The sequence below is a fragment of the Patagioenas fasciata genome, chromosome 16 (assembly GCF_037038585.1).
Source record: "Patagioenas fasciata isolate bPatFas1 chromosome 16, bPatFas1.hap1, whole genome shotgun sequence".
Taxonomy (NCBI): domain Eukaryota; kingdom Metazoa; phylum Chordata; class Aves; order Columbiformes; family Columbidae; genus Patagioenas; species Patagioenas fasciata.
In genome coordinates, this window is record NC_092535.1 from 9916738 (window position 1) to 9941876 (window position 25139).

General features: G+C 41.3%; 1 protein-coding gene across 5 annotated transcripts in view; it reads right to left on the reverse strand.

Annotated features, from left to right (window-relative positions):
* Window positions 1-91: 91 nt before the first annotated feature.
* RBM39 (RNA binding motif protein 39) overlaps window positions 92-25139 on the reverse strand; it is a 30917-nt gene continuing 5869 nt past the window's right edge. Inside the window, exons 4-17 of one of the 5 annotated variants that reach the window (XM_065849586.2) lie at window positions 22451-22645; window positions 16443-16508; window positions 16282-16332; window positions 14777-14894; window positions 14043-14195; window positions 13332-13469; window positions 11765-11830; window positions 10702-10906; window positions 10427-10504; window positions 5090-5122; window positions 3903-3978; window positions 3644-3749; window positions 1182-1260; window positions 92-1087 (exon numbers count right to left, since the gene is read on the reverse strand). In XM_065849586.2, the coding sequence (XP_065705658.1) occupies window positions 987-1087; window positions 1182-1260; window positions 3644-3749; window positions 3903-3978; window positions 5090-5122; window positions 10427-10504; window positions 10702-10906; window positions 11765-11830; window positions 13332-13469; window positions 14043-14195; window positions 14777-14894; window positions 16282-16332; window positions 16443-16508; window positions 22451-22645 (1465 nt within the window). In that variant the 3' untranslated portion in view covers window positions 92-986. Of the gene's footprint in view, window positions 1088-1181; window positions 1261-3643; window positions 3750-3902; window positions 3979-5089; window positions 5123-8630; window positions 8812-10426; window positions 10505-10701; window positions 10907-11764; window positions 11831-13331; window positions 13470-14042; window positions 14196-14776; window positions 14895-16281; window positions 16336-16442; window positions 16509-22450; window positions 22646-25139 lie in introns of those variants that run through there. The other 4 variants (XM_065849585.2, XM_071815413.1, XR_010652359.2 and 1 more) reach the window with 4 other exon arrangements.

Below are 25139 nucleotides of genomic sequence, written 5' to 3' on the forward strand. Positions count from 1 at the left end.
GGTGTCCCAAACACCCACCGCTGCACAGCACCTGTCACCTCCACACTGCACAAATCACACCAGGACAGCAGAGAAATAAAACTTCAGGAAAGGCCTTTTTAAGAGAATTTTATTTTGAGTGGTTCTTACAAAGATTGTTGCAATATGAAAGTCTTTGATAGAAATATCAAGCTGTCTTGTCAAACACACTGAAGTAACCCAAAAATATATTTCAGAGCTCACAGAGCTTAAAAAGAGCAAAGATTATATGCAACCAGAACAAAACATGTTTCTGTATTTCCTACTGCTTCTCAGACTCGGCTGAAATCCTTCACCTGTGCCACGCTGCATACATAGAACCTATGTGGAAATGCAGAGATGGTTTTGTTTGGAAACTTAGACACACCTCACACAGTATTTACAAAGAAACTTTTACAGATACATTAATCAAAAGTTACCATCAAGAAATAAAACCCTTCAATCCTTCTATTCTTACCAAATATTCAGCACAACGCAAGCTGAGGGGCCGTCTGGTCAGCTTTCAGTAGCCTTTTGAATGTTCCATTTATACAAAACACTAAATATGTCCCTTCATAAAGTCTATCTCCGATATTAACCTTCAGCAGATCGCCTACATTTAGTGAAATGTAAAATGTAATTGCTGCATTAAAAGAAAGGCTTGTGAAACATTAAAAATGTCATTATGTCCCATCTGCCTTTTACAGAGAACTTGTTTTCTATAAGCTACTTCTCAGTTCCTACAGATCACCTTAGTAAATGTACAAGAATTACAAGGCAGAACAAGAAGTCAACAGCTTTGTATACAGTGGAAATGCTAGTTAGGGAAAATGAACACACTGCATTTCTGCTTACTTCATTTTATTTTAAACGTAGCAGGAAGTGTACACAAAATGACATTAAATCCTTTCCTTTAGTTTTATCTAAATAAAAGATAACTCAATCTTCCTCCAAAAAATAACTATGTACAAAACTGACTAAATCCATCTTCATCGTCGGACAGGAACCAGGAGCTGGGTTGCAGTCATGGAGTCCGGGAAGAGGCTGTGGTACGTGGGAAGAGGTACATACGCTGCCGTAATCATTTTACCTGAGCAGAACATTTAAAGGGGAAAATAATCATCAGTATTTGGTATTTCTGTAATTCACAAAGAAATGTCAGTCTGTACGGGTCACCCACTCACCTGCAAACCACCTCCCATGCAACGCGTTCACAGCTGCGATGGCAGCGGCGATCGAAGGACATTTGACGTACACGTTGCCCTGGAACACAGAAGCGATACAGCCCATCAGACAACTGGGAAACCTGCCCAGCTCTGCCCGCCCTGGCTCAGCTGGGACACGCAAACCTGCCCGTGATGCTCCTACTGGCATCAGCTGATAATGCAGAACGAGCACCAGAAACTGGAGCAGTGGGTGTTTGACTGACACGCATCGCCATGCGGCAACCACAGTCACCTCAGCACTAAATTTCTCTAAATAGGATTCCGCAAAACAGCCCAAATCTGAGCCTGACCTGAAATGATCGCTCACAATAACACTTCAAAGAGAGTATCGAATGGTTCCTGACTACAAATCTCATGTGAAACAGAAAAGCAGGAGTTTGGCCGTCTCAGCTCCCAGGTGCCCATCGAGTTCTGCAAGTCACCAACTTCAACCATGAAAGTGTCACTAGGTCCGCAGTTCAGGCTGGTTCATGAAGGGGTTAAGCACCCCTTCCATTAACCACTAAAGCAGTCTAATCCGGAGCACTGCAATGTTCACATTCGACAACTGCCAAACATACAGACGGCCACATTGCATTTTTCTGGCTTCTTGCTTAAAAAACAGCATTACTTGAACCAGAGGAGATCCTGGCTGAACCAGATTTTACCGGACAGGAATATACTAAGAAACAGAGTCCAGCCTTCCCTTTAGCAGCCTTTGCCAGCCTGTACTGTTCCTACCGCGACCCAACTCACTCCTTCGGAGATCAGGAGCTCCCAGCAACCCAGACACGCAGCTCTGGCCTCAGCCTCCCCAGGCACAGGGACCCCGGCTGCTGGAGCCTCCAAGTGAGATGCAGCAACACGAAGCTTTAGTCTTCCTGCGCACACCACGCTGTAGATTGGTGCGGTACACAGGACCACATGTTCGGTGGGGGCTGCGATCCTCTCGCCCCCAAATCATGGCTTGGGGGCTGGTTACCAACAGCCCTCAGCCTGGAAAGAGCCCTAAACCCACCAGAGATGAAAACTCTTAAAGGACAAGGTGACCAGAATCTAAGCCAGGAGAACAGAACAGCACTGTGGAAACTTCGGTTCAAATAAAGTATTTTTAAAATATCAGTGGTTATTTTATATCAGAGTCGCTACTGTGACAAAATAGATTTCATATGACAAACTGCTAATTCATGATACAGTAGCTGTAGGTTTATTTTAAATCCACTTGCTAATGTGAACCAGACCTGCAGCAGTATGTGCTCAGACCCTACGGGAGGTAAGTTGAGGGCTGTTGCTTTGTGGGGGTTGTGTGTTGTATTTTGTTGCTCTCCCCATCTGTTGAAGCACACGTTGTTTTCTCTGAGACTGCACCAGGATTTACTCTGGGGAAGGTTTCCACCTCCCACCAGTCCAGCATAGCAGTGATGTTGAGGGTTACCAAATGCCAGGAAAGACCATCCATTGTTTTGTGTGCCAGATCGCAGCTCAGCTCTAATCCCACATCTCAGTAACCCACGTGAAAGGGTTTCGGGTGACAAGTCTTGGGTAGAGGCAGCACAGGGACAACAAAGGTTTGTGAGTGCCAAGGGCACGACAGTCCCAGCTCAGCAACACCGGCAGCGACAGCACCGAGATGTCAGCCTCAAACACACCACCACACTGCTTCCGGAGTCTGACGGTTAGAAACCAATCTGACTACAAGAGTGTTTGAGAACAGCACTTCAGTTTGGGCTGACATTTCTACATAAAGGCAGTTCAAGAAGGCCAAACCTCTCTGTAGACCTTCCAGAGTTGATATTCTAAGAGCTGAAACACAGGGGAAGAGATAACCAGTTTGTGGAACGTGTAAAAGTGAGCACAGAAGAACATGTTTGCCTTTTGACCCCGCAGGCTGGGCCCCTCAAACAGGCATTAACCTGCAGTTAATTCTGCACAGGAACCCCTTTTCTCTTCCCCCCAGTCACAACTCTGGGCACTCCGGCTGCCAACGGCACCGTTGCAACACCACAGTGAACACAAGTGTTTCCAGCAGGGACCACACACCCATCTCAAGCCCACTGTGGCAGGGTGTCCTTTGTGCACAAGCCTGTATTCTCTAGACCCAGAGGAAACTGCAGTTTTTGGGCAATGTGCAGCTTAAGGGAAAAGCCCAATATCAGAAATGAAGAGGCCACTACTCTTCAGGTTGCATTTCCACAGGAACTTCAGCTGTGGAAATCCCCAAGAGCAGACTCCAGCACCACAAAACTGCTCCCAAACCCACACTGGATTTACATACAGTGACTCAAAACAACAGGGAACCACCTACATTCTGCAAAAACTGTAAAATAACTTCAAGAAATCTAGAGTCTGCTTAAGAAATTAATCTCTGTAATGCTCCCTCTATACGCTACAAAGCAACAAAGCTCCTAAAACACTCAGGGTGTCCCTGGGAACAGTCGTACCTGAGCCGAGTTTTTGTCTACATAGATGTGGATAACTCCTCCATGTTTGTTACATTCCTCAATCACATCATCTTTAATTTCTGTATCCCAGCCAGCTTCTTCTTCACTGTAGGGGGAGGAGGAAGAACAGGACAGAGATGGAATTGTTATCACTCAGACAAAATCCACCCCAGCGCCAAAAGAAAAGAAATTCTGATTCTTTTCTCAGATGTTAAAGTCATCAACAAACGCCCAACAGAAACAAAGATAAATCACTTACGTTTGGGGATTAAACATGTTGGAAAGCTGGAAGCACTGTGTTGCAAGTGGTTGTACAGAAGCAGCTGCAGCCAGAACTGTTGTAATGGAAAAAAAAAAAGTACACAAATCTAAGAACCTGCTATAAATGGCTACAACTTCTATTACGATCTTCTACATATTCTTTAACATACCAACATTCAGCAATAATAGCAGCAGTTCTAACTAAACAGCAAACTGAAGGCAGGAAAGCAAAACTTATAATTAGGCGCTATCTATAATAGGGAAACTTAAAATTGATCAATTCACAAAACAGCAGAGATGAACTACAGCTGGAGCTGAGAAGTGAAATGATAACCCTGTCCATTGATTTTGGCAGATTTTCAATTTGAGCATCTAAATGCAGACAGACATCTCCACAGGTATCTGCACCTTCTGCCCAAGCTGTGTGTCTGCAGCAGTTTAATTTCTGCGCAGCGTGCCAGGATGGGGCGGCACCAGCCCTGCCGACCCCACAGGACCAACAGACACCGCTGAGAGCTCTCGCGACATTTTAAGCATGTTGAATTATCCTTCAAAAAGCATATCCGTATTTTTGGCCCTTGGAAATGTGTAACGTAGGAAATATCTGACAACTAAAGTTATAAACATTTTAACTGTAGAACAGATCTATACACTTTCCGAGTAGCTATGGAATTATTATCGTTGCTCATCATCACAGCTCATCGTATGAAAGATAAGCACTGTCCTATAGGCTCAAGCTTCTGTTCGTTAAGCTGAATTAACGGCCACCTTCTCTCTACATAGGGTGACATTCGGGCCGTGCGGTCAGAGTTGAGATGGTGTCTAATCCGGGACAGTCGTCCCCACCTCCTGATTCTCAAATGACCGCTCTGGTCCCCACCTCCAAGGCAGGAAGAAACCCCACACCCAACCACATCAAAACCCACCAAAACCCACACATCTCCTAGGACCACCACATGGCTGGGAAATATTACTAGCACCGGGGAAACGCTACAAAGAAAAGGCTGGGTGTTGAACACACACTGTTATTTTCAGTCCATAAGCAATACACAGTACAATTCCTACAGGTACCAATAAAACACATAATTTCTCAGGGTGCTGGCAAACTCTACAGCAGAAGCATTTCACTTATAGACAACTGTAACAAAACCTACTGGTGACAAGGCATATTAAATGCTAGTTTACCTTCATTCTGCTGAGATAGTCTTGTTTGCAAATCTGAAGAAAAATATACAGAAGTTAATTAGTACACTTGCAAGCATTATTGTATCGTTACCTGCCAGGTTGTTGAGCTTGTATTTTTGTGAAGACCTCAACCCACTCTCACTGTTCCTGTCTAGTTGTGAGTAGTTTCACTAATTTCACCTTCTCAGCTTTAATATTTGGTACTTGACAGAGATTCCATGATCACAAAGGTATTTCAAAGAGAATCAATACCTTAAAAGCAAAGACATGGCCACGTCCTTTAATTAATCATATTGTTTCCACCTTGCCTTTGCTGTGCTTAAATTCTTTGTAAGATGTACTTTGTTCCATGAGAAAATAATCACAGGCATTAGAAGTCTGGCATCTTTACTAACAGAAAGCATTTAAGCACACAGTTATCCAAACGCGACATTCTGAAAGCAGTTATCCAATTTAATTTCAAGTAGAATAAGGTGAAATCTCACCTGTTATCTTTTCATAGATGTCATGACACAAGTTACTTTAGTATTTTTCAAATTCAAGCCATTTTCAAACATTCTGAGCATTTAATTTGCTAAGAAAACGCTAATTACATGTTTAATACCATGCAGCTGCCCCAATTTGAAATAATTGGGACAAATGCAAGCTTTCTAACCATTTCCAAGTATATGACTCCAGTACTCAACATGTTTAACGCTGCAGAAAACTTCAGAATGCAAGAAATGTAAGCATAAGCCTCTTCATTTATGCTCTGATTTAATTCACAAGAGCAAAAGGAGCTGCAAAGACCTTTACCTTCATTGACTTGTTCAGAGCAGTGAACTGATGGGACCCCACGGAAGCTCCCCAGCTCAGCCCTGAAGGGACCAGGTGTCAACACGTTTTCCCTTTCTAACAAACCCCCCTCCACAGCCCTGGGACCAGCAGGAGGGAATTCTGCTCTAAGCACCAGAGCCCCGAAGACTGGTCTTGCTCAGGCGCCCTCCCATGGGGAGCTGAATGCACACTGGGAACCACACTGATAACTCAGAGGTGGAGGAGCAGGTCTGCAGGATGAGCTTCAACAAGAACTGGCTGTGTTGAGTGTGTTTTCTATCCTCAACTAAACAGAGTGAGAAACACCAGAGTGGGGAACACTATGTGAGCTCTACAGCCCCTGCACTGAACAGGGCAAATCACACACATCGCCAGCTCCAATTCTGAGCAGGGCTGAGGGTCAAACCAGTTGACGATATTTGGTGGCAAGGAGTTTTGCAGGTTGATTATCTGCCTCTGAAACATAACGCCCTGTCCAGCAAATCTTTTCTCAACTAACTGAATTTTCTCATTGCTCGTGACTGCAGAATGGTCCTCTCCTCGCACTTCTAAATTCACTCAAAATTTAGAAATTCACTGGCGCTCTTCACTGTCAACTCATTCTTCCCTACGTGCAGTTTTAAGCAGTATATGGAAACTAAAATTATTAGAACTGTCACATTAAGATCAAAGTGACTTTTTCAGTATGTTCTGTACACATAATCTGTAAGAGTAGCAAGTTTAGCACAACTACATACGTGCTTAGTACAGAGAAAGCAGAAATACAGAACTGCCTATCACAGCATTTTGTGTCTTTAAACAAAATAAAGTTGTTTATTCTGAAACACAACCAGCTTTAAACAAACAAAAGCCTGAGTTTTCTAAGTAGCTACTTACATCAGAACAGCAGCCTAAACAGAGGTCCTAGATAACACCTATTTGTCCCTCTGTTGTAGCACACTATCTCAATCTTTTTCATAAACAGATAGTTCCTTCCCAAAAGTAAGGAATATTCTGTCCCACAAAGCATTACAAGAATGTTCTATAGCTTCACAGTTATTTTAAGCTTCAGATTTTCACACAGAATTTACTAGAGAATAGAAAGTATCCAGCTACAACTGTTCAGCTTCAATTCTTTCTCCTGCTGGAATCCTCTCCATGGGAATAATATCTAAGTTCTCAGGTCTCCCATAAAACTAATTATTTAGTTTATTTTAGTTTGATTCAACCTATCTCAAGCATGGGTGACCAGAACTGCTCACACATGTGTAGGCAGCACCTCAGATGCTCACACATGGTACCTCCAGGAACACAGTTGCACCTTCAAAAAATGCATCATGCTGACAGTTCACATTCACTCACTGATAAACTGGAGTATTTAGATATTTTCCTCCTCCTTGGCTATCTCTCACTGCTACGGGAAAGGCTATATAACTAGAATTTGTTTCAATCCTGAACAAGTGAACAATGTACAACATCCCCAGAATCTCTTCCTGACAGCACCTCTGTATTTACTCACCTCACTCCTACTCCTGTTGACCATTGTTTTTCATGTAAACATCAAACAAGATCAGCCCAACACTGATCTTTGGCTTCAACAGTAGCCTCTACCCTTCCCACTTTCCTCTGAAAACAATCCCTCGTTCTTTGAGCCCGTTTCTTCACACATCTTGTCCTTCCTGCACTACCCAATTCTCTGGTTCAGTAACTACCAAATGACAGAAGTCAAAAGTTCAGAGCCTAGTTCTACTACTGCTCCTCTGACTAGGAAAAGTCAGTTTTATCGAAGACTGTTAGTCTTTAAATGTAGTTTCTCTGAAAAGTATGCTGTGGGAGAAAAAAAAAAGTATGCTGTGCAGTATGCTACGCTTCAATAACATTCTCCAGTTTACCCATGTTCAGTATTGGCTTTTGAAGGAGAGAAGTCAGAGTAACAGGACTGGAAACTGGCCAGATCATGTTGTTCTTCCTTCAAGTGTAGGTGATTTAGAATTAGACTTTCCAGCTATATGTTGTGTCACAGATTTAAAGTGTTAATCCACAATACCAGATACCAGCCAGCTGGAACCACACAGCTCATGCTTCCTGTACCCATTCCCTCCCTAATTTGATGGGAGTTTTCTTTCAGCTCTGAACTGAGTACATTCAGCTCTCACTTTCTGACCAGTGTCCCCACTACAAAACTGAGGCACGGGGATTCTTACGAAACATCTCTAGAGTAGTTTTTAATCCAAACTCGGCCCCGCTTCCTTTTTGTTCTCTTTAAGAGCTGGTAGATCATCATCTATGCTATCATGTCTTTTGCAAGGTCTAACTCAAACTGACTGTTGGCTGGTAATTCTCATTTTATCCATTTCCCAGACTAAAAATATTGGTTTATCATCAGTCTTTTTTTCCCCCTGTTCTTCAGAGGCTCTGTGCTTAATCCTTATTTCTTTTGAGGCAGTTAATCGCCCAGTTTGGCATGGAGCCCATTTCTAACAGGACGGTTTCTTCTTTCTGTGGAATACAGATCCAATATGGCATTAGCAATCTGGAACTGAAGAAACATTTTACATCCTGCCTGGTCCAACACCCAACTTGCTCAGAGCAGATGACTTCATTGCCTTGATTCTTCAACCACCGCTTTTGAAATCTGAAGCCTTAGTTACAGACCTGATTTGTTTATCCTTCCATTTAAACTTGAGTAACTCATGAACCCTCAATGATCATTTCTATTCTCATCCATAACATCTTCATTACTTACCAAATTCAGTTTAAAATAGCATCCCCTCTTCATGAGTCAGTGAGTGTTTGATGAAGAAATTTGTCGGATATCACATCCAGGAATATCTGGGCCCCACCATTATTACTAGCAATTCTTCTCCAATCTGTATCAGGGAAGTTAAAGTCTCCCATAATGACATAATTCCTGGTAGTAATTTTCTCTAACAAGAGTAAAGAGATCTTTAATCCATAACCAAATCTCACTTTGGGGATAGCTCATGACTCTATGGTAGTAAAAACTTTTATCTTTTTCCCAAATTTACGTAAGTTGCACATGCCTGCGCCTGCATTATTCCTTTTGCACAATACAAGTGGAATAAACAATGCTATTCCTACCACTTTTATCTCTACAGTTACTCAACATGCATATTCTTCAAAACCCTGTATGCAGCCTTGTCATTTACTCCTCCACAGCCAGGCTGTCTCACACAGATCCCATGCTATCCTAACAGGTCAGCTGCGTCAGACACTTCTGGCCATGTTCCTGATTTAGGGAGCTTGTTTTCTTTGGCTTGTTCATTTCAAATATGTGGGGTGGAGAAAGAATTGGTGTTTATTACAAATATTTCTCTCATTTCTCATTGAGTAGAGCTGTTTCCAAGCAGACTGCCACACCACTTCATCACCTACATTAAAGGCGATCTAATCGCAGTGGTGTTTACCTTTCCTTCTCTTTCTGGACTAGATACGCTTTTTTTCCTTGCCACTGTCTTTTTCATCTTTTTCTTCTCAGTTAGAAAGAAAATCTTATTCCTCAACCCACATTTTTCTTTCACTAGCCACCCCCTTTTCCTTCCAGGAGCGTATCTCTAGAAGGACCCTGTTATATTCTTTTGGCAACTATCGACAGTTTCACATGTGTGCTCTTCCCAAAACTGCAGCTGAACTTTGGCAGCGTGATTCAGGTGTCTCGTAAGTCCGAATCACTTCTGTCACAAACTGCTGGAAGACAAAAACAATGTCACCTATTCTTTCTTGATTTCCTGACACTTCTCACACATGTCAGCATTTAGTTATTTGTGACACTCAAGTCTTTTCTACTGCTAAGACTGTATTAATAAAAAAAATAACAGAAAGAAGAAATTCCACTCCATAAATTCCTCATCTCCTGCAGCCGGTTACTCATTGCTCTCGTTCTGACATAGTTTGTTGCATAGGCCAGCTGTGAACTAGCAGCAGCATCAATATCCTCAGCCTCATTCCCTCTCACAACAAAATAAAGTCTCAGTAACTCTTGCAACACACCCACATGCAGAACACACAAACCACAGCCAATTCCCAGCAGCACACAAAGCCCCTGACATACAGCGTCCTTCCTCACCAGGACACACACTGAATAAACCTAACGCTGCTGTAGTCTTAGTTGTGCCCCCAGAAAGTCCTGGCCCCTGGTACACCTCTGTTTTTTCAGAAGGGTCAATCCCCTTCCAATTATGAGCCCGCCATTTTTATCAGTGAACATTTACACCACAGTACAACATAAAAGTCCCCATTAGTACAAGGAACAGTAAAGATAGAGATGGAGGCTTGGGGTGGATTAAGTGAACCACAACTGATTTGCCAAAAGTAATGCAAAGTGAATCACGGCCATCAACGCGGTCATTTACTGTCACTGTGTATTTGCTCATGGATTTGCAAAGTTTTACAGTTTGTAAAACATGTCGTAATACCTATGTTTTCATTTTAAAAGATCACAAAATGTAGTTAAGTACCTCTTGCCTCAAAAATCTAAAGCATGAAGCATTTTCGGAAAATAAATAGGTCATCATTTCCTACCTGCCACAGCTCCAAATGCCAAAGATCCACTCATCTGCAGAGCCTGCTGTGCAGCTGGGGGAATCTGCAAACCAGTACCTAGAATGGAATATAGATGTAGTAGTAAGCACTTGTTCACTCAGGGATGCAGTAACAGATGCATCAGAAAACTTACTGCTCTTAAAAGCTTAAAAATTCCATTCCATGAATTTTGCCTAATATTCAGTGGGGTGTTTCAATTCAAATTCTGGGAACATTTGTATTTTCACATATTTCCTATTAATCATCGCACGTACCTTCTGCAAGTCTTGCCATCAACTGAAGGCGACCAGTTGTTCCCAAGTCAATTCCAGTCCGTTCCAACTCATCACTGTCCAAAAAGGAACTAGCACTGGAAGCATCAGTGCGCTCAGTTACGTGTCCAACTTTCATAGGCCTACCAGCCAGCTCAAATCCATTCAGTTGTTCCAAGGCCTTTTTGGCACACTCAGAGTCTGAGAACTGTAGATTGGAAAAACATTAATTCACTAACACTGCCTGCAGGATTCAGCAACGCTTCTACCATACATAATAGCCCGTACACACAAGTAACACTACATTTAAGGTAACAGTAGCTACAAGCTCTTAAACTGAACACACACAAGTTTAGATATTTACTTTCTCGTATTTAGCTAAGAATATATTTAAATATATATTATTAAGCTAGAACATCTAGCTATTGCAATCAACAGAAGTCATAGCTGCCGTTATCTTTCAACACTTTCCAAGAACAGCAGTCACTTCCTTTGTAACTGCCATGTATTTACTGGCTACTCTTAACAGATGTTCTGCTTTATGTTGCCTAATATCAAATTAAATATATAAATACTTTTTCAGCATTAACACCATCACATATTAGCTATATATTTAGTCTGGCCTCATTTGTCTCCAAGTGCCAGGTCACAGCTACAATATTTTTTCCTGTGACAAACTGGCCAGCCAGTCAAGAAACCCAAGTTAACAAAATTATGCATCTGAGGGTAAAGAGGAAAGATGTTTTAGCCTCTAAAATTGTATTTCCCCTAGCAATTCAATCATGATCAGAGCACTGTGACAATGCCAGTCCTCGCCAGAATCTTGCCTGCAGAACACAGCACGGGTTTCCCAGGTGTTGATCACCAAGCACACTATTCCATTCTAAACATGAGCACTGTTAACATGAGCACCCACACAGAACTCAGACACAGTGAACAAGGCCACTGTTGCACGTCCTGCAACATGACATTTCCAAGATGAGACTGAACAGAGACTAAGTAATCTGTGCTACTATATGGGAAGGTTACACTCAGAAGCCAACAAGTCAGGCAATTCTAGCCATACCGTAATAAATCCATATCCTTTGGAACGTCCAGTTTCACTATCCATCATCAGCTGAATGCTTTCAATCTAAAAATAAGAATAAACCTATTTATTATCTGTCATTTTAGAACAAATATATATCAAAACAAAATCTGAATACAGCCGTGCCTAACATACATGTGAAACCTTTTTTTTTTTAAGCAGTTCCTTATTCCTTCCTCAAGTCAAGATTAGTGTAGAGGCAGTGGGATAGGTACTTTGATACTAAAACAGAAGCAGGTAAACATATAGGTGACGTACAATTTTAGTCCAGCTACAGACAGAGCCTTGGTCCTGACTGAACATTCCAGCAAACAACAAGCATGCAGACATTATCAAATTCTAACAAACATGACTCTTGGCATCTCATACACTGAGAAACTCCATTTTACAAGGTAAGAAACACAGACTGCATGACTCAGACCAGGGGCTGTAAGAAAAATGTGCGTATTTTAAATAATTATTGGCATATGGGAAATCATACAAGTTTACAGTTACTGAATTTAAAACCTATTAGTAAGTCATCCCTGAGCCATAAAATACTGTGGGGAAGAAACAGCAACACAGAAGAGGAAAAGCTGAGTTTAAGACGAGGTATATGGGATCAGGAAAAACCTTTGCAGCCCTACATGTAAGCCTCCTAAACTTTATTAATCCTACTGCCAGACCTTGAGTGAAAACAAAACAAGAGCAGCCGTGTGGATTAAAGTGTAATACATTGCTACAATTTTCCAGGCTTTTGCAAAACAGAATTAAAGGAATACACATGTTGAATATGAATAAAGCATCCAAAAAGCGCTGTTACAGTATGTATGAGGCAGGGTTAATATCCATGTATGAAAAAAACAGTAATGAACTTTTGCACATGCAGTATATTACTTCTTCCCTATCCATTAATGATACACCCATGATACGTCAGCACAGTAGGGCTAACACTGATTATGACTCCACTGGAAACTCCAGATATGATCTGCTTGCTTCCAGCATTCTCTACAAAACACACAACCATGCTGCAAACTGGAGCTCAATGGTCAGGAGTGAAAAGGGGCCCGTGTGGGAGCTGAATGGGACGCGCTGCTGGTTCCCAGTGGCAGCATGAGCTAATACTGAAGCAAAAATTCTCAGAAACAGATGAAACTATTAAATCCACAGTGAACAGAATCCAGACCTGATTCTGCGCTTCAACCAGTGAAATGGAGCCCCCAGTCACATGCTGGGGGGAAGATACTGACAAATTGCAGCAGGATATAAGGCAGGGATGGGGTTTTGGTTTGTAATTTTAGGTACCCACTGAACTCTCTCAGCTTTCCTTTAGAAGACCTGCCATTCAAAAATCACTGGATCACACCACAAATCAAGGTTATTTGCTCTCCAACAGTAACTACGTATCTAAAGCCTTGTGGATGTGCAGGCACAGAAGAGTGAGAAAAAACCCCAAATGTTTTGCAGGCGTGCAGCTGAATTATTTCCAAAAGCTGTGAGTGCTCTACAACTAATCTAGGTTTTACAGATAAACTAGCATTACATAACATGCCAAATTAAAATTTACCCTGCCAAATGGTTCAAAAATTCCTCGAAGCATATCTTCAGTGATGTTGAAGTGTAATGATCCCACATAGAGCCTCATAGGGCCAGCACTGCCCTTCTGCAGGTTGTTTGCCATTGCTGCTGCTCTGTTTTTCTCTGCCTAAGAAAAGGAAAAAAGAAAAGCTCACTTTCTTGTAAGAATTTAATTAAAAACGCTACCATAAGCAGAGTACATCTAGCAGGTTAAAACTAGCACATTCACCAAAAAAACACAAGCTTTTTTATAACCTGCACACCATCCATTAGACTGTAGATCTACAAAATCCAAGACTGTGGCAAAGTATAGACACACAGCTTCCAAATGCCTTCCAATCGAACAACTGCATGCAGAATTCTGGGTTTTATCTAGTAAATTAAATTAACATTTTACCTTTTACATATGCTGGAAAGCATACATAAGATATAATACGATTCTGTAATACTATTACAGTTCAATTATTACTGTTTTCTTAACATCTGTATTTTCACAATGTATTTATATCACTTCGAATTGCTTTAATTTGCCTGTCAACTACGGGAAACTAAAGGTCCACTTATAATTAGCTTAAATAATCATCCTTGCTAAGGTTTTCCAAATGTTCAATGGTCAGCAAATTTTCCAACAGCGAGTTTCCCAGCAAGAGAAAAGAGGCACTGCTCAACCCAACTAAAAACGAGGTTTCCAGCTCCTCACCTGTGACGCTTGTACTATGATGGGTACACCCAGGACTCTCTGCCCAGTCAGTCCGATTGCCAGAGGCACCGAACTGACATCAACGAACTCTACGTAAGCAATTCCCTTTGACCGCCTGGAATTCCTGTCTGAAATCATTCGCACATCACGAACCTGAAAGGCAAGTACAGAAATGTTAGAAAGGAAAAAACACTAATGCAGTCCTTTTCTCAGACAAGTATTAATAAAGAGACAACATTCGCTATGTCAATGGCTTACTAGTTGTGCTGCCGGTCTGTAGTAGCATAAAGCACGTGCCCAAGGAGAGCGAGCATCAAAAGTTGCCATTCCAAGGCAAATGTCATGGCTACAGGAGCAGGGAATACTTGCAGCAGCGTAATGCTTTAAGGCAGAACAAATCAAGCTCTTCAAAAACTAAAAGTTAAATTAGTTTTTAAATTACACTAAAACTGGTAGACCTTTCTGCAAAAGATAAATTTCTGAAAATGATGTTGTTTGAATCAGAACTGCACTGCCATGCTTTGCATCATGTCACATGCTGAACAATGAACTCCTAATAAATTACATTTTCCCACTCAGAGCCTTTAAGAATTAGTTGGTCACTGTTCATTCCCCCTTTCACCTGTACAGCAAGCTTCAGAAAACCATTTGCTTATGGTTCTGCACAACATCAATCCTGTACTACGACAGCTTGAGGAAGTATTCAGATTTATTTTAACCTCCCTATTAATTACCTTCCCTACTGTAGAGAAAAACTCTTCCAGGTCTCTTGGTCGAATTCTTGCAGCCAACTGCATGCAGAACACTGTACGAGCATCCCTCTCTTCAGGGGTAAGATTATCAATAGGTTCTCTGGAAAGAGGAAAGGTCAGTTAAAAAATGATCTCATTTAAGATAACTCTCTCTGGACCATGCATGAAACTGTAAATAATCTTAAAAGTCCGATGGGGAAAAAATCACCTGCCATATTAAGAAAGGCAAGGTCAAGAAATGAAGGGAATGCCTATATTATTATATTTACTCTTTACCATGACTGAACATTCTGTTTCAACTGTAAGCATTAAATATGACTGGAAAAATTAATTTTAAGTAAGGAAGCCTCAACTAAACAGAGGTGCTATTTTACTACTACCCAGAACAGGCAGCAGTACCACAAAGGAGCTCGTAGTCAAGAGGATGGGATGAAATGACAGGAAAACAATGGGAAATGGATTAGCTGAGCCTGGTTGACTGAACTCTCAGACAAATGCTACAAACTCCAGATTTTGTGGCTTTGCAAACTAAAAATCTTACATCTACCCAGTCACTTTGTAATCCCTACAGCCACTGCATAAACACCACTGGCATCTACACAAACAGAATTCCCAGCGCTCATTTTATAGCTTCAGCTTGTTAACCCATACAAAAGTATGAACAGTGAGTAATTACTCTCATGCTTGACACCAGAAGCACTAATGTTATTTTGATATTAATCAGTAGCTGAAATTAGTTGCACTACTTTTCAAGCCTTCAAATCTAAAAAAAAAAACTGACTTGTACTTAAGTACCAGACAGAATTAGCATGCTCGATACTTGGTTGAGTTTCCAATCATGTCATATGTATTTATATTTTTATAAATATTAAAAAAAAGAAAATCACTGAGAATACACAAGAAAAATTTAAGCTAAATTGTCTCAGTGAAGCTCGCCGACAATAATTAAAAAAGGAAAGACTGGTTAAATTTAACTGCTTTCATTTAGAGAATAATCTCATTAGCAGCTATCTAAATCCAATTCCCTTAAATGAGAAGCGTAAGAATGGATAAGCACCTCCTGGATTTCATGAGTGTCTGGTTTCTCTACAAATAACTTCAATACACACTGAATTGGAAAAAGCAGCATTTGTACAGTACTTTTCCACTTCGCACTTAAGATTATTAAGTAAGATTTAGTAGAAAAGGTAGCTAATTTAAATCACAATTAACAGGAAAAAGATTGAGAATGCAGAAACACAAAAATCAAAGCAAGACATGTTTTGCAAACTGATATTACTTACAACTATCCACTGTTATTGAAGAGGGAGATACAGTTTATGACATGGAGAGAAAGCAACATACTTTCCATGCCCTCCTCTCCTGGGCTTTCAGAATGAATTCCAGCTTCACTTGTGCGTGTAAGCTGGAGCACGTGGCCATGCATTATTTCACCATTACTTTCCAAACTTCAATTGAGAAAAAAAAAAGAGTGTAAAATTTCCTACCTAACAGGGCTCTTGTCTTTTCTGAAGGGACTTTTGCTTCTGGAGCGTCGTCTGCTGTAAAGAGAGATCAACAAGACTATAAGAAGATCTTCAAATATACCAGTCTGATTTGAAAAAAAACCTATTAGTGATGCAAGAAAAAGCAGAGAAAATGCAGAAACCTTAATTTGATGCTGTGAGGCAGACCAATCTTCCCTCTGATGGCACTGTTGAATTTTGGACCAGAACTACAACAAAAGCAAAGACAGACATTACTCACCGGAGTACCAGAACTCAAGTTTTCCTGCCTGTACTCACATTACATTGAAAGTGCTCCCCCACCCTTGCACCTCAACTTGTGAACGTTTTCCAGGAGCAGTACCCATAGCATGCAGGAGCCACATGCAGCACTGCGAACCGTAAGGCACAGAATATGCTCCCTGCAGAGTTTCTGCATCACAAAACCCCAGAATTCACCGGACTCCAAAGAAGAACTGAATCAAGAGCCAGCTAGACATGGCACATTGGTATATGCAAAAAGATCCTGACCTACAGCTACTGCTGTAATCTTCTTCACATGTTTTGTTCTCCACAGGCATGTTCTACCTACTGCTGACTGCAAAGCTGTACATTAACGGCCTGCAACTCGGCCTCAGCGTTTCGAGCAAAGTGGTGATGGCAGGACTATTTGATCTAGTGCAACATTTTAAAACTTAAAGTTTCATGAAATTTAAGGTGCAAGTGGAAATGAAAAGTAGCTCCCTGCAGACATCTGCAAGGGACACATTTACTAATGCTGTCTCAGCTCTAGACACTAAAGTGTAACATGTAAACGCAACTTCCTTTAAGTAAAGTTCTTAACAGACATCAAAACAGAGCCATTTAAGCCAGCAGTTAACCTTACACAGACATGTCACCACAGAAGGAATCCAATCTCTTGGCTGAATCTAATTTTAGTTCTCCAGGCTTCACCGAGGCTGTAAGAACAACTGGCAACCTGCCCTTCGCTTCCATGGCAGGGCCAGTCCCCTTGCCAGGGACTGTGGCACAGGGTAACAGCCCGTGACATGACCAGTAAGATCTATCCTACCACGTCCTCCCTGAACTTGAGCTCCTTGTAGATGCAAGGCAAAGAACACCACCTGTTCACGTTCTTCCTGAGGCACTGCTGCACACACTGAATGCTAGGGGATTGTCTTGCTGATTCTTTCTGCTGTGGCTATAAATTGATGTGAGAACACCCTGAAAGATGCGGCAGTCTGAAAACATTAAGTAAAGTTTCACTAAATCCATTTAGCCAACCAATTTGTCTGATAAAAGTCTTCTTGCTACTCAGTGGAGGAGTAATGCTTAAACTCAGCATCCACACCAAGGAGGAGGATGCCCATTTCTAACCATGTCATGACACAGGTAGAAGTAGTGGGGCCAAGATCCAAAACCGTGCTGGTCAGGTTAAAGCAAGGGAAATATGGCCCTGTGTAACACTGGAAAAAAAATGAAGAAAAAAAGATCATTCAGAAACTACTTATTAAGAGAAAATAAGACATAAAAAACAGGCACACATTGATATGAGATCACTATTGATCAAAAACAGACTTTTTTTTTTTTTTTTCCTGGGATAAAATACTCCCTTTCCTACTGAGAGCACCCATCCAGGCTCTTCAGTGTTTGACACACACTGCCAAAAGCTGCATCGGGAGGTGCTGGTACTAATTCCAGAGGTTGGCTTCTTATCAGGGACAGGATTACCTTGCAGCTTCATACCTGATGTAGAACATTGTGTTCTCTACTTCAACTCAAATGCAGCAAGACAAATCAATTACAGTGACTCCAGATTAACAACCAGACCAACTAAATGATGGTCAATAATCAAGACCGTGAGTTTTTGAGGAGACAACAAATGAAATTATTTAAGTGGTTGTCTAAACCTAATGAAAAAAAACTGAGAGGAAACACAATAAGAGCTTTCAAGTATATGCACAACTTCCAAAGGGGAAAGGAAAAGAAAGAAAAAAAACAAAACCAAAAAACCTACCACTACATTAGCAACTCCAAAAATCTCTGTTATATTTTCACTTTTGACAAATAACTATTATCTTATTTACATGACTGCACAGGAGAAACATTAAAAAACCCCAGCAAACTAAAGCCACTAACAGACTGCTAGAACAGACTGAGCAGAATGCTGCCTGGGGCAAGATGATGGCCCAAGTTACCTTGTAAAGACTTGTTCAACAGTATTCTGCAGGATGCATTTCTTTGGGATAAGGAGGAATTTTCTTCTTTTCTCCTACTACCCAATAACTCTTTGCAAATGTTGCCCAGCTCCAGGTATTACACATGGAAGCACTGAGTCACAAGCAATTTATGTCTAGCGGTTACCTTCTTCATAAGCCAAATACGCTAAATCCCACGTTCAGCCAAAGCACAACTCAGCACATGGTTTCCTAAACCTACGTGATGCCAGACGGCTCCAGGACAATCATGAGGTCAGAAGACAGCCAGTAAAATACCAGCTTTCACCTGCTTGCTCATATCCAAGACTCCAACAAAAGTGTTTCAGACAAGGCAAGCTTTGGCTAACAAAGTCCAGGAGAATCATCAAGAACTTTCAGTCCTTATTTGATAAGCTTGTTTTCCCAGCAGCTTTGCCCAAATTCTTGGTTCCAGAATAGCAACAGACAGACCAAGCAACTTCTACTATATGTTAGCAGTAGCTGAGGTTTGTCAGATAGACGTCTAAGCAAGAATACTTGGTCAGGTTCTTCCTCCTAAGAGATTTAATAATCTAACTGTAAAACACTTCAGGGGCAAGATATGCAAAAATAACAACATTTAAAAACCCTGTGAACACTAAGCAATGCAAGCCAGTCACCTGATTTTCAAAAAAGAAAATATTTAATCCCTATCTCATGCTTGAAAATGGCAAATTCAAAGTCCTCAAGTTCTCTGTGGCACGCTCTTCTCCTTTTCCTTCACAAACACCTATAATGGCTTGTACCAGCACTGGTGTGGCCAGCAGGCCCAGGACAGTGACCATCCCCTGTGCTGGGCACTGGGGAGGCCAAACCTCAAATCTTGGGGTCAATTTTGGGCCCCTTGAGCCAATGCTGGAGCGAGTTGAGAGAAGGGAATGGAGCTGGTGAGGGGCTGGAGCACAAGTGTGATGGGAGCAGCTGAGGGACCTGGGAGGTTCAGCTGGAGAACAGGAGCTGAGGGGAGACCTTCTGATCTCTGAACTGCCTGAAAGGAGCTTGGAGCCAGGGGGGTCAGGCTCTGCTCCCCAGGAACAAGCACCAGGAGCAGAGGAAACAGCCTCAAGTTGCACCAGGGGAGGTTGAGGTTGGATGTGGGGAACAATTTCTTCCCCAAAGGGCTGTGGGGCATTGGAACAGGCTGCCCAGGGCAGTGCTGGAGTCACCATCCCTGGAGGGGTTGAATAGACACAGAGATGAGGTTCTCAAGGACACGGGTTAATAGTGGACTCGGTAGTGTTGGGTTAACAGTTGGACTCAACGACCTTAAAGGTCTTTTCTAACCTAAACGATTCTATGATTCCATACTAGACTTTCTGTTCTTACTATTGCAGAGAAAATTCCACATCACCCCCAGCAGCAAATACACCTCACCGTAGATATAACAGTTTGAAAAGGGGCCTTTATAAAGCAAATGAGAATGATCAGAAGGAGGAGGAAAGATAAGAAATAGAGTTTTATAAGCCCGTTGGACTAGTTGTTGCAGTCAGCTGCAACACTGCCTCCAGTAACACCAAACAACCATCTCAATAGTCCCACAGGTGAGACTCCAGATTCAAATCCTCCAGCCAATGAGAGCATTCTGGTAGTTACTTCCAGAACAATGAACAGGGGGCACTGCGCCAGAGACCGTTTCTTCATATGGAAGCACCATTTTCAGTAGATCCAAAGGTAGCTGACAAGAGGAGGCTGGTGATGCAGGAGGCTTCATCTCCAGAATTTGTTTCCCTGACAGTTAGTGCCTGTTATACGGCTTTTAAAGGTGAGTCTCTGCAATGAAAAGTCCTGATCAGGAGATGAAGAGTCATCCTCCCTCATTTTCTTTCTTTCTTTCTCTTTCACACCATCTGATACAAAACTTTAATTTTGGAATCATGTTAGCACGTATATCACTTCAACAGCATCATCCATGACCTACAAGTGAACAACAGCCAACCGCCGGCTACACAACAGCCAACCGCCGGCTACACAACAGCCAGTACTGATGCTTCTGGGATGCACGTAGCTGCCATATGTCAGTCTTCAACTAAGCTATTTTACATGCTGAAATTCTATTTGGTTAAGTGAAAGCAACAATTCAGCAACTGAAGCAGAACAGAACACTGCCTCGTCACTAAGCACAACCTTGTATTCTCAGGGAATACTAGATTATCTTGCCTTATTTTTCATTGTCTCTCAATACCAGAGAAATTACCCACAACAGCTATGGAAGAATATCAGAACAACAAAAAAGACCCCTCAACATAATTTACCTTCCTGGCACAACACATCTTCATGCATTAAAACATGCATGGGTCCATACTTTCAACCTCTACTTGAGGAAATTACTTTGGAAGACTTGAACAATGCGACTTCCAAATCTGTCTAGATGAACAACCCTTCCACGTCATGGCAACAGGAAAAACTGAGAACAAAACCCTCTGATGCAGGTAAGAGAATGCAGCAACTCCCTATCAGGTGATGAAACGAAGGAAATCCTCTCCATGCAACACCACACTGGAGGTGAGAAGACTGGCAGGCTCCACATACAGGAGGCTGAAGATCTTGATGAAGGCTCCTCTATAAGACAGTCTGGAGCTACAATGGTGGCACTGGCACAACCCAACCAGCTGTAGAAAACATACCAACTGTGCACAGCTGAAATCTTCAGAGCTGAAGCCCAGAGCAGCTTTACAGAGGTTGTGACACACCTGATCCTCAAGACAAAGCAAAAGCAGGGCTGACATGCTCTGGGATCCCCAAGTACAGAGGACTGATGGATGTACAGGACGACCCTGTGTCTTCACAGAGCTAGGAGTCACAGTATCTTTTCATCATGAAAATGCCAACATCCAGGTGTGTTAGTGCAAAATGAAACCCTAGGACCTCAGGCATTTTTTGTTTGCATTCAAAGAGTACCAAAAGGAATTTGTTCCCCTGATTGGAACCCCGCCACCTAGAAAAACATTCATGTGCACAAAACTGTACAAGCCTGTAGTTTATCAGCAGGTAAAGACTGTTTTCTCAAACATTTTTAAAGCCATTTCTCCATCCCTGACAACATTAAATGCCATGATTAAAAAAAAAAGACATTATTTTCAAATGCACACTTCTGACACAATCTTGAATTCTGAGATGTGACCTGGACAAAAGCGGACACAAACAGCAGCCTTGGAAAAATCAACGAAAGGCAAGTATTTGGCCCAGTTCCCACTGGTTTTCTGCTTCTTTGAAGGCAGAAAGAGGTGGTGGAGAGCAAAGGGCACAGCAGGAATACAAATCAGCAGAAACACAGAATACCAATGAAAAAACGGGGTTTTTTTGAGAAATTGTTCACAACTGTCAGGAACTACCTACAGCAGAAGTTCTATCAAGCAAAGATCTGACATGAACTGAAGAATTCTTCCACAGCCTCTAAACAAGTTTGAGAAAACACAGGCCAAATACACAACACATGGGCATTACCAGACGAGACGCTTCCAGTTCAGGTGCACTGACACAGGAAGTGTTTATGCAGGAAATGTTTCAGAGCAGTAACCCAATAAAAACCTTTCCTAATACCAGCAAAAGGTTTTACCAGCCTGTAACCAAAGTCATAGACTACTAATTTTTTGACAGTTAAACCATCAGGTTCGTATACTGAAGATAGTTAGGACATCCAGGTAACTTGCTCATTATTTTAATTTTGTGATAAAACTTTGTTTTCCAGTAAGGTGTTCACATCCTTTCACTTGCTTTTGCACCTGTGTTCAGATAAGAATGAGAACTAGCAGGAGGAACTGGATACGTTACTGTCCTCTTCTTTTTCATTTCATATTTATTGACACTCTTCAACCTTAACCTCTCACCTTTTCTGAGATGATTAGCGACCAATTTAGAAAGCAAGAGAGCGAAACTTCAGGCTTCCACATCATACACTAAAGCAGCACACACACAACTCTACATGAATAACCTACTAGGGACTTCTATAGCGGCCTCTGAATCTGCGATCTCTACTTCTAGAGCGGCTGCGTCTGCGTTCTTTGCTTCTGCTCCGTTTCCTTTCCCGGCTTCTGCTCTTTTTCCTTTCCCGATCTCGGCTCCGTTTGCGCTCCTTACTTCTGCTCCTCTTCCTGTCATGGCTTCGACTTCGGCTCTTGCTCTTTTTTCTCCTGAGAAAGAAAATGACAACTTTGGTTACACACGTAACTCAGTGTTATTACTTATCTCATGTTTCAGAGTTCTTCTAACTTGATGTCACAGATATTCATAGGAAAACATTTCTACCTCTTGGTATTTGTACAAGTTTATTTAAAGCATGTCAGCAATCTTTTAATTTATCATGAGCAACATGAAGTGCTCAAAGCACTTTTTAAAATTTTGTCATCACTGAAGAGTTTTCAGGAAGAGTGAAAGGACTGAAAAAATATCTCCTGCATTAGATCTAGTACATATTAAATGCAGGACTTCATGTGTCTTTCAAACATACTTGAAACGCACCATCAAGATGCTAAGAATAATTATGTTTTTACAGCAAAGTAAAACACAACAAAAACAGAATGGAAGAGGAAAGCCTTAAGGAAACAAAAATTTTCTCTCAATACTCCCTGCCATCAGGCTTAACACACTGCCTAAGAGTTTTGCTCCCTACTTGCTACTTCCACTCGTAAGCCACTCACTTTTCTAAGTCTGCGGTTCATACAGGTTTGGGGCAAACTACAGATTTTCATAATTTTCACCATTTACTTAGAAAATGTAAGCTGAGCTTACAGGTTTCTGGTTTTTAAAATATATACATACATATACATAAAACAAAGGTTAAACAGATACTAAAGCAGTCACTTAAGACAGTAATTTACCTGAAACTAAATTTTGGGAATAACCAACTTGGCTGCTAAACTGCTGAAATTCAAAACATCCTTTTGCTGTTCGATTTTTCCTCTCCTCCTTTTGAGTCTTGTGATTACATATACCATCTGTTTTCAAAGCAGTCACTTATACACTTAAAAACTCTGTATGCCACCTTCTTGAAAAAGTTCATCCCTGTTCCCTTTCTACAGTCATATATAAACCCAGCCTCCTCACTAGTTCCAATTACTAAAGTAAAAATCTCTCAGCTACCACATCTGAGCCCAATAATCACTAGCAGCTTCTGCTCTCCAATTTCCACCTAGGAAGACTCATTTAAACTATCTTATTATGTATCTCTAAAAAGAAACTTTTATTTGGTTTTAAAACCTGTAATATTTCATTTTTAAAATCGATAATGCATCTACAATACCTCATCAGTTTCTCTAATATTTATTTGTAGGGATAGAGGAAGCTGCTGCACCAAACCCTCATACTCAGAAGCTTCACAACCTTTGATGACACCACCCAGAAATCCAGAATGATCTGCATCATCACCAACTAACCACACTTCCCTCAGCAATGCAGTTTGGGACAGGATCCACCACTTAGCAATACCTTTATAGGTTAAAACCCTCAAACACTCATTATCACAGTAGCTGCCCAAAATACTACCTGTAACCCAGTATCCTGGCCAGCGTAAGCAATAACTGCAGCTAAACCTCGGTAAAGATCCCACCTCCCCATCCAATTGTGTACTGACCCATCTCTGCATGCAAAGACTCCTGACAGCCAAGATCCACCTTCTGCCTTCCAACCATGAGTAAACCGGACATATAGTACAGACATTCAGAAGATTTATAGATTCTTAAAACCTTTGACTCTTAAAACAGAAATATAGTGTGTTTCGACAATTATGGAAAGCTGCACACAGAATCTAATGTTCTAGCTGTTTCTGTTTGGTGTGGATTATGGTTTTCCTGACAGTTTGAGTCTTCTTTCAGCACTGTCCAACTGAAGTAGATACAGAACATCTTCTAGATACTGACACTCCAATTAAATTGATGAACAAAGCAATGGCTTGTAAAGCTTGCACATGCCTTAGTCTTCCGCAACACAGTGCACCATCACAAGTCACATACGAACTGGTGTAGTTCATTCTCTAAAGATTTAGAGGAGCAACAGCTGTATCAACTCAAAATTCTGGGACAAAAAGCTTCATGCAAGCACAGAACTGCAGTACAAGAATAAACAACCTTCTAACAATAGCTAACTCAAAAACTGAAATGGGGACACACCACAGGAACAACATTTCTGAACAGACACAAGGGTATATTTAGGAAAACAGGAAGAGGTGAAACTCCACACAACACTTCAAGACTAACAGTAGCAAAACACCTTGACTTCCTTCTACTTGACAATAATATAATGTTTTTCTAAACTTAGTATTATTTTTCTGCATTAGAAATACAAACTCAGAGCATACAGGTCCAACCTGAAAATGGGACCCTGGGCATAAAGGTAACAAATGTAATTGCTTTAGTCTTAGAGAGGTTACAGCAACTAAGGAAACAAACACGTTCTACTATTCTCACCATTCTACCATGAACCAAGGTCAGAAGCACTCTTAAAATTTAAAACCCATTGTCTTTCTTTCAGATCAGAGTTTATATTTTGAGAGTAGCCATCCACACAAAAGCAGGGTTTTACATGCCCCATATATATACCTTAAAGCAATAAAAATCCAGAATTAAAAATCTTGGGAGCAGTTGTTTTTGATGGGATTTTACATGTCTCAGTACTTAATATGAGAATGAT